Source organism: Muntiacus reevesi, chromosome 1 (assembly GCF_963930625.1).
Source record: "Muntiacus reevesi chromosome 1, mMunRee1.1, whole genome shotgun sequence".
Lineage (NCBI taxonomy): Eukaryota > Metazoa > Chordata > Mammalia > Artiodactyla > Cervidae > Muntiacus > Muntiacus reevesi.
The window spans coordinates 195,572,593-195,582,621 of NC_089249.1; the positions used below are offsets into that span (position 1 = coordinate 195,572,593).

At 60.3% G+C, this 10,029-nt stretch overlaps 1 protein-coding gene across 1 annotated transcript; it reads right to left on the minus strand.

Moving 5' to 3' along the window:
* Positions 1-1,076: 1,076 nt before the first annotated feature.
* On the minus strand, positions 1,077-4,979 carry PRR36 (proline rich 36). Its single transcript, XM_065933048.1, has 5 exons — positions 4,712-4,979; positions 4,500-4,599; positions 4,155-4,267; positions 1,866-4,073; positions 1,077-1,675 (listed from the first exon to the last, which is right to left on the minus strand). The coding sequence occupies exons 1-5, from the start codon at positions 4,977-4,979 to the stop codon at positions 1,167-1,169; spliced, it is 3,198 nt and encodes a 1,065-aa protein (XP_065789120.1). The 3' UTR covers positions 1,077-1,166.
* Between the last annotated feature and the right edge of the window lie 5,050 nt (positions 4,980-10,029).

Below are 10,029 nucleotides of genomic sequence, written 5' to 3' on the forward strand. Positions count from 1 at the left end.
CAGGCAAGGATGCCTGGCTAGAGGGCTTAGGGGGGACACCCTAAGTTGGGATGAAAGGCAAGGCCCATGGCTGGAAGGCTGGCACAGAGGGGCATGGTGAGGGCACCTGGAGAGGAGTGGGCAACAGAAGGATGCCTAGATCGCCCATCAGCCTTGGAGAGACTGCTCCTTCCCTGCAGGCTCCTCAGCGTGGTCCGCCCAGGAGGCAGTGACTCCCCTTTCCAAGCCCAGGGTTCAACTGCGGGCCTGCCTTTTGCACTGCAGCCTCCTTGGTGAGCAGCTCTTGGGAGGCCCTGGAGGGACCCGAGATGGCCATCAGTCTCAGGCCTCTCCTGTCTCCCTCTGACAACCCAGGGCATGGAAAGTAAAGGGGTGCACACTGTGAGGAAGAACCTCAGGAAGTGGCTTGCGCCCTCTCCTGAGATCCAAGCAGTCCCTCCCTGTGTCTTCCCCGACCCCCCAAGGAGTGCCTGCTCCTGCAGCAGAGTGTGAGAAGAGCTTGGTCAGCTGGCCACACCGGGCATACCTCGTTCATTCACTTGGTCAGGCAGCCCCACCTGCACTTGGTATTTCCATAAGAAGTCAGGCATAAGAATGCCTACATTCACGCACGCGGATAGGTGCACGGTGCTAGACCACAGGGACTCAGCATCTCCTGATCCCACCACAGCTCCTCCTTGCACACTCCTACCCTCAGTGGAGGAACTTTGGGGAAAGCCTTCAACCAGAGCTAAAAATGCTGTGCACAGCCTCCAGCATGGCCCACCTGGCCCCTCGTGCCGCTCTGCTGTCGGATGCACCTGGTAAGCCCCCAGCCCGCGACCGCGAAGGAGAAAGTAAACAGACCTCAGTCTCCACTTTATTGCTGCGCGCGGTAGACAATACACTGGACACCGGGAAGAGCCTAGGCCGAGGGAGGGACGGGGCTCGAGGGGTGCAGGAACGCGTTCTAGGCCAAAGGCGAGGGGCTCAAGGAGAGGGCCTTGGCCAAAGGTGTTGGGTCGCAAGTCAAGACCAAAATTCTAGGGCTCTAAAGGGACTGAGACCAATCCACGGGAAGCCGGACTCCTGGAGGAAGGGAGGAAGAGATCTAAGACCTTTGAGGTGTAACCAGAGGGGCGAACCTAAGGCAGGGGTGGGGTGGGCGGGCGGGGACAGGGTCGGGCTCAGTGGAAGGTCTCCACCTCTACCACGGTCCAGTCACCCTGCGGGGAAGCCACGTCATCTGGGGAGAAGCTAGTGACTGAGGTGATGCTGGCGCGGGACTCGTCCAGCGGCGACAACAGTTCGGCCCAGCGGCCCAGTTCGGCGTCGCTCAGCGCAGTGCGGGCTCCCCCCGCGCTGCCGCCACCCCCGGCGCCACCTGGACCACCGCTGCCTCCCGCGGCCTCCTCTGTCGCAGCTAGCAGCAGCGTCCGGCTCAGCAGGTGCTGCACGACGCTCGCCTGCAGCGCCCCCAGCGGCAGCTCTCCCAAGCGCGCCGGCTTCGCGCCACGAGAGGCCGCACTAGCCGCAGCTCCGGCCGCCGCCTTCCCACCGCCCGCGCCGGGCCCGGGCCCGGGATCCAGTGCGTCCGTGGCGGGGCTCGCCGACTCGGGACCTTCAGCCTCATAGATGGTGCACAAGCCATCAGCAGAGCCCGACCCGGATGCAGGAGACCAAGGCAGGGGCGCTCCTGCGGGGAGAGGAGCCGGGATGCTCAGGAAGAGCGGGAAGCCCCACCCCCGCCACGAGACTCCGCCCCTCCCTTCAGCTCCGCCCTCAGACCCAACTGTCTTGCCCCCGAGCCTCGCCTCCGACCCCGCCCTCTCACATCCCAGACCTCACCCCTTCTACTGCTCCGCAGAGTCCGGAGGACTGCCTACCTGGGGTGCTGCGGATGGCAAGAGGCGGAGCCGAACCTCGGCTCCAAGCTGCAGGGTGGCAGGCGGCGAGCTCGGCATCGGCAGGCGGAGAGGCTGCGGCGCCGCCCTCAGGCCCACTGTCGTAGCCGCGCAGCTCCTCGGGCGTGCTAGTGGCGCTGCTGCTGTGGCCCGCCAGGTCCGGGCCACTCAGCGTACTAGACGGGCTGCGCGACGGCGGCGGCGGTGGGCCTGGGGCCAGCGCCAGGGTCAGCCGTGGGCCCGAGATGGGGGCATCGGGACCCGGGGTTGGAGGGCGGCGTGGGGCCTGCAGAGGAGGTGAGGCAGGGGGAGAGGGAGGGGTCTGCAAAGTCGGCAATGCCAGGGAAGGTGGAGCACGTGGTGGGGGCGTGATCAGAGAAGAGGGAGGGTCTTGCAGAGGGGATGAAGCAGAGGGAGAGGGTCCCCCCTGCATTGGGAGAGAGGCCAGAGAAGGTGGAGCCTGCAGAGGAGGCAGACTCAGAGGAAGAGTGGCCTGTAAAGGGGGTGTGCTCAAAGAAGAAGGATCCCGCGGAGGGAGTGTGGCCAGGGGAGATGGAGAGTCTTGCAGAGGGGGTGAAGCAGGGGGAGAAGGAGGGGCCTGAAGAGGGGGCAAGGCCAGAGAAGGTGGAGCCTGCAGAGGAGGCAGGCTTGGAGGAGGAGTGGCCTGTAAAGGGGGCGTGCTCAGAGAAGGTAGAGCCCGCGGAGGAGGTGTGGCCAGGGGAGAGGAAGAGTCTTGCAGAGGGGGTGAAGCAGGGGGAAAAGGGGGGGCCTGAAGAGGAGACGAGGCCAGAGAAGGTAGACCCCTCTGTGGGGGCTGAGCCCGAAGAGAGGGAGGATCATGCAGAGATGAAGCAAGGGGAGGAGAGGGTAGGGCCTGCAAAGGAGGTGAGGCCAGAGAAGGTGGAGCCAGCAGAGGAGGCAGGCTCTGATGAGGGGGAGTGGCCTGTACAGGAGGCGTGGTCAGAGAAGGTGGAGAGTGCGGATGAGGCACGGCCAGCGGAGGAGGGGTCGCCCGCAGAGGTGGTGAGGCTAGAGATGGGGACTGTATAGGAGCGGCCTGTCGAAGGGAAGTAGCCAGAGGAGGTGGAGTCTGTAGCAGGGGCCTGACCAGGGGAGAGGGAGACTCTGAACGGGGAGGACCCTGAAGAGAGAGTGTGGTCTGAGAGGGTGTGGCCTGTGGAGGGGGTGTGGGAGGCGTGTCCAGTGTATAGGGCGTAGCCTGAAGAGGTGGAGACATAGGACTGGCCTGCGGAGGGGGCGTGGCCAGAGTGGAAGGAGCCTGAGGAGGGGGTGTGGCTAGGGGAGAGGGCAAGTTCCTCACAGATGCTGCCTGAGACAGAGGGGCTTGTAGGGGGGCAGCGGCTGGTGGTAGAGGACCTGCGGAAGGCGGTGTGGCTAAGGGAGAGGGGAGAGCTGGAAAAGGAGGTAAAGTCAAAGACGCCTCGGTGGGGAGTACACTATGCAGAGCAGGTGAAACTGATGGAGGGACTGATGCCAGAAGAGGGGCCATGGCCAAGGGAGAGGCGGACCCCTCCGGAAAGGATGTACCCAGGTGTGTGGGTGGAGCCTGCAAAGGAGGTGTGGCCGGCCGAGAGGGGAGGGTCAGCAGAGAGGGCGGAGCCGGAGAGGGAGGGGCTAGTGGATGGGGCGTGGTCAAAGGCCGGCTGAGGGCCTGGGAAGGGGGCGTGGTCGGTGGAGAAGGAGGGAGCGCGTCCCGACAGGGAGTGGTTGGACACCGTGGAGGCGGTGCGGTAGGACAAGGTAGAGAGGATGTGGCCAGAGGAGGAGAAAGGCCCCTCACTGGGGCTGCGCCCTTCCTGGGGGATGTGGCCTGCGGGGCGCGAAGAGTCTGCAGTCCTTTCGACTTGGGCTGAACAAGAGCCCGGGGTGCTCCAGCCGGGGAGGCTCCAGAGCGGACTGGGGAGGATACAGGGGTGACGCTAGAGCCCAGTGGACGTGAGGTTGGCCTCTGGAGGCTCCCGCCGGCGCTGGGTCGCCTCCTGGAGGCAGGGCTCGGCTCCGCCGCGCTGCGCTCTGGGGCGCTGCTCACTGACTTCCTGGAAGCCTCAGTCATCGGGGGCCGGAGCCGGGCACTTGGAGCTGCCCGAGGGACACCCACCTCAGCGCCCGCAGCCCGGGGCCGACGGGAATTGACCGGGGAGGGGATGGCTGGGGTGGACCCAGAAGAGTCTGGGGACAAAACAGAAGGCCGAAGGTCACCAATACTTCACAGCTCAGGAACCCCGCTGGTTCCTCCCCCAGGTCACATACCTCTCCGTGCCCCAGTACTCAGGGTGCTCCTTCTGGGTGAATCTGTGGCTTTTCCTCTGGCTGCAGGTTCCTCAGCTGGGGGACGGGGCCCCTTCTGCCCAAGAAGGCCTGGTCTGGGGACAGGAGGGCCTGCGATCAGGGCAGAGCTCCAGCTCCTATTTCCTCTCCCAAGTCTACATTTCCCCATCTGTAAAATGGGGCATATGCTCTCTGCCAGCCAATAACAGCTTTCACCAACTTACGCCCAGTGATCAGCAAGTGCTCCCACACACTTTAATTAAAGGCTTCCAGATGGAGACACTAACCCTTGCCTAAGGGACTGGGGGGTGGGGGCGGGTGTGTTACCTGGTGGGCGCGCTGGCATGCCCGGGGCTAGAGATACAGCCTGAGCCTGGGGTCCTGGCAGGGGCCCGCTCCCCTCTCCCAGCTGCTGGGGGCCTGGAGGCTGTGGGGAGAAGGCCGAGTCAATGCAGGTGCCCCAGAAATCAAGGAAAAGCTGGTGCCTCAGAGGAGGGGAGGCAAGATAGGGTCAGAATCAGGGAAAGAGGCTGAAGTACCTGGGCTCCGGGGGCCCGTCCCAGCGCTCCGCGTTGGTCCCACCTGGGGAGTAACCTCCGGGAGAGCGGCTCCCCGGATGCCCCCAGTTCGCTCTGCCAGGGGCCCTCGCCCTGCGGCTGCTGCTGCTCCCAGAACTCGGAGAGCCGCGCTGGTTACTGGAGGAGGGGGTCGTGGAGACCCTGCGGGCTTGGGGATTGGAAGGCCGGGAGGGCGAGAAGCGGGCGGGCGACCAGCGGCCGCTGCCCTGGACTTGTCCCTCTTGTCCATCCAGCACCTGACGAAGAAACAGATTAATCAGCATCCCAGGTCCTGGATTGCTATGCTGCCTGCAAGGCTCTGGGTCCTGGAACCTCTCTGCTCCTTCTCCTGCGTCACCAACCATGGGCGCCCAAACCTCTGCTTGGATCCACTTCCTTCCACCCACCACTCACCAGCGCAGCTGCTCACGGTGGTCCCCAAGCCTCGTCCTTATCGCCTTTCCTCCAGGCCACGCCTGCCTCTGCTCCCTCTCAGGACCAGAGATCAACCCACCTACCCCTGACCCTCTCAGGGCCTTGACCACCAGCGTCGGGCCAGGGAGCTGCCACAGGTTCCAGATGAAGGGATGAGCACACGCCCGGATCCCCTCGCCAGCCCCCAGAGCAGTCCCGGGCCTCCGGGAGAGATGCCGGCACCTGCCGGGAGGAAGAGAGGTCCCGGCTGCCCGCGCACGGGCTTGCGGAGACAAAGAGCCGCGTTCCAAGCCCGTCCCCCGGCGCCCGATGGGCCCTGGTCCGCGTCGCCCTTCCACCTGCTCGCGCCACTGCTCACCTCGGACTTCAGTCTCCCTCCGCTCCACGCTGGATCCCCTGGGGTGGGGCCGGGTGGGAGCGCCGCGGCGGTGGCTGCGGAGGGCAGGCGAGGGGAGGGGGCGGCGGACGGCAGCGCCGTGAGGCGGGCCCGGCCTTTGGCGGCGGGCGGGGGAGAAGGGGGCGCGTGCGCTGGATGTAGACCGGGAAGGCGCAGGCGGGAGCGCGCGGAATTGAGTGGGGAGGGGGGAGTGCGTGGGAGGCAGAGGCGGCTTCTCTGCGGCTGCGCCTGAGCACCTCAGACACCCAACCGGAGGGGCTTCGGGGAGGGGGGGTAATCCCTTGGGGTCTCCGATCCAGTCTAACCCCCTCTTCCCCAGCCGCCGCCGCACACACCTGCCCAGGCCCCCACCCAACCACCTGGAGACCCGAGGCCCGCCTGAACGCGGATAGGCTGGGCCCTGGCAACCAGGGGGCGGGACCATCGCGCCTCGTGCCCAGTTCGCCAATCCGGCCTCTCGATGTCCCTGGCCCAGTCTTCGCCTTCGCTGCCACAGAGGCTGCCCCCAGACCCAGGTTTCCTGGGGCTTCCACCTCTCTTTTACCCAAAGCTTTTTCACAGACCCCCTATCTCGTTGAGCTCGGGGGACTGGTGGGAGAATGAAGCCCTGGGAAAGTAGGGGTAGCCCCCGATTTGGGGGAAGAGAGGAAAAAAGAATAAGGGGGAGAGAGAGACCGAGGCTGGTGAGAGGTGACCCAACCTTCTACAGGGCAGCGCACCCCCACTCTCCATACCCTCCCAGGTCACATAAAGTCAAGTCAGCAAAGGCTTCCGGATAGAACCAGGCTTTGAGGAGATGAGATTATTGGGGGGGGGGGGGGGGGCTGGAGGTGTCAAAACTGGTGCATGAAGGAGCTGAAGAAATTCCGTTCGAGGTTTCCCAGCCCAGCCTGAGGGAGTAGAGGTGTCATTGTGGTGACTTGCCAACTGGTGCAGGGGCCACCTGGAGTATCTTGATAGGGGATTGTGGCATGGAGGGGATAGAAGCATAAAGAGGGAGATGGCCATCTTCAGCCGCCCTGAGCTGGGGCACAGTGTCAGGTGCCCTCCTGCACCTCCGCTTATACTCAAAACCACATTGGGGACTTCCCTGGTGGTCCAGTGGCTACCCTCCCAACACAGGGAACTAGACCCCACATGCTGCAACTAAGGGTTCGCCTGCTGCAACTAAAGGTCCCGCATGTCACAACACAGACTGAAGATCCTGTGTGCTGCAACTGAGACCCAGTGCAGCCAAATCAATTAATTAAAAAATAAAAGACCACATCGACCCCACAGAAACACTGGGCTCTCTGCTCCCAAGCCCAATCTCTCCAGACTCTTAGCTACCCACTATCCCATCCCAAGGAACTGGTTCCCTCTGCCCCACCTCGTCCCCATCACATTTGTTCATATAGAGAGCTTGAGAATGCCCTGTGTGGTCCCATTCATACAACCTTCTGGAAACTGCAAGCTAATCTGTAGACAGTGATAGAAAGCAACTCAATGGTTGTTGCGGTCCAGAGAAGGGAAACTTTTGAACCACTCATTGTAGCCACTCTGACTGATTCCTGACCCTGAGAAACTGCATGTGTGCTCAAGTTGCTGTCAAGTCTGACTCTTTGTGACCCTATGGACTATAGCCCACCAGGTTTCTCTGTCCATGGGATTTCCCAGGCAAGAATACTGGAGTGAGTGGCCATTTCTTCCTCTGGGGATCTTCCCGACCCAGGAATCAAACCCTTTATCTCCTGTGTCTCCTGCATTGCAGGTAGATTCTTCATTGCTAAGCCACCAGGGAAGCCCTGAGAAACTGTCAGACAGTAAATTCCTGTTGTCTTAAGGAGCTAGGTTTTGGGGCAGTTTGTTACACAGCAATAGATAGCTACCTCAGGCTCACAAAACCTTAAAAGCTGGTTATAAACAATCAAGTATTGGTGAGAATATGGAGAAATAAGAACACTTGTGTAACATTAGTGGGAATGTAAAATGATACAGCCACTGTGATCCACTTATATGATGTCCCCAGAGGATTCAGATTTATTGAGATGGACAGTATAATGCTGAGTGCCAGGGGCTGGGGGAGAGGAATAGTGAATTCATGTTCCATGAGGACAGAGTTTCATTTTTTTCAAAATAAAAAAGTTCTGAAGATGGATGGTGGGGATGGTTGCCTAACACTGTGAAATTACTTAATGCCACTGAAGTGAGAGTATTGGTAGCTCGGTTGTGTCTGACTGTTTGGGGACCCCAAGGACTACAGCCCTCCAGGCTCCTCTTGTCCATGGGATTCTCCAGGCAAAAATATTGGAGTGGGTTGCCATTTTCTCCTCCAGAGGATCTCCCTGACCCAGGGATCAAACCTGTATTGCAGGGATCAATCTGCATTGCTGATAGATTCTTTACCTTCTGAGCCACCAGGGAAGCCCTTAATGCCAGTAAGCAGTACTCTTAAAAATGGTTAGGATGGCAAATTCTTTGTTATGTGTGTGTACATTACCACAATTGTTTAAAAACTTGGATAGTATGCATGTGGGGAAACTCATGAATTACCAATGGGAATGTAAAGTAGGCAGTCTTTCTGAAGGACCACTGGGAAGCATTGCATGTATGTCATATGGCTAAGACATTCCACTCCAGATTTGTGGAAACACTCTAAGCGTTTGTACCTGTGACAGATCCCATACAGCCCCTGCTATATCCTCTGAGCACCCAGAGTCCCCACATGCAGGGAAAGTCAGGAGTCCCAAGGCGTGAACGCCCCCCTCCACCCCAGTCTCCAGCAAAGCCCTCAGCTGACAGAAGCTGGTGCAACACTGCTTCCACTCCTCCGCCACTTGGGTGGGACACCTTGGAGGTGCATCTGCCATCATCTCCCAGAGCTGCCATCATTAACACGTACTGGCTCGGTTCTCTTCTCCACTGGCTCACCGTTAATCCTTCCTGAGTTCACCTTCCAGAGAAACTATTGCCATCTAATTCCTTGCCTTGGGGTCTGCATGAAGAGCCTGAACTAAGCATCCATCCATTATTTACTGAATGCCCACTGTGTGCCAGGCACCATCTGAAGTGTCAGAAAAGATATGTGTCTAGGGCCCGTGGGGCTTCAGTTCCAGTGACTGCAGAGACTATTGCACAGGAGTGCAAAGCAGTGTGTGACAAGACACGCATCCCGGCATATAGCTGAGAACAAATCCTCAGGACATGGTTCTCAAGGAGCTACTCCAGAGGTGAGAGGAAAAGGAGAAGCTATTCATCTCAAAAGGCCCCTTTGCTACCACTTCACCTCACCCTGTTTTGCTATATACACAGCATAAGTGCATGCTCAATGGCTCAGTCATGTATGACTCTTTGAGACACCATAGGCTATAGTCCGCCACTCCTCTGTCCATGGGATTCTCCAGGCAAGAATCCTGGAGAGGGTTGCCATTTCCTTCTACAGGGGTCCTTCCCCACCTGCATCTCCTGCACTGGCAGACAGATTCTTTTCCACTGTACCACCACAGCATTTGTCACAAATTGACATTATCTTGTTCCTTAATTACACACATCCTTACTCTCTCCCTCTCCCCACCCCCATCCACACACAGACACACTCCAATAGAGCAGAAGCTCTGAGAGAGAAGATAGCCTTGCTTATCTTGTCCACGCAAAGGTTTGTCTTTGGGTGGCCTGTGGCCGAGCCCACAGGGACTTCTGCAAGGGAGTCACGCCCATTGCCAGATTTCACAGAGGAACCTAAGCTTAGGGGGGTCCCAACCCTCGAGGTTTCAGTGTATCTCTAATCTGGTGAACTTGTGGGCTCGTTTTCCCCATGAGATAGGGCCTCACTCTCCCACCTTCTCAGGTCTCCTCTCCCTTGAATCTAGCAGACAGAGCAGATCAAGGTAAAAGTCTTGTCTGAGATCTAACGCAGGCCTCCCAAAGTGGGGAGGAAATCGTGGAGGTTGGGGCAGCAGGGTCTCCCTTTGAGAAGCAGACCTCCCAGACTGGACTCCAACCTTGGCTCCCAGAGCCCTCTGACCCCGGACTCTGTCTCCTTCCCAATGGAGAGCATCCCCTGGTTGGGTGGTCACAGCAGGAAGGAGAAAGCGCCCCGCCCTCCCTTGGGCCCTGATCACGGATTCCCTGTTTGAGTTTAAAAGCCAAGTAGCTCCACCTGTTACTGACTGGTCTATACAGCTTAGCTCCCAGAAAGATACTCTCAGGTTGGCTTTGGGCGTCCAGCGCCTTCAGCTCCTCTCAGGGTCCCTCATGCCAGGTCCGCCCCACTGCAGCGGAGCCCAGAATTCTACCGTTCCTGCTCCTCCGACGAGCCCCTCCCCTCCCCGGGGACTTCAGGGTTAGGCTCGCCTACCTCCGGCTAGCCCACGGTACCGGGAGTCCGGGAGCGTCCGAAGGGAGGCGGGGCCGAGACAGCTGGTGGGCGGGGCGGGGCGGGGCAGCCCGCGGCTCCGGTCCCGCCCGCCCTGACTCACCCAGTCCCGCC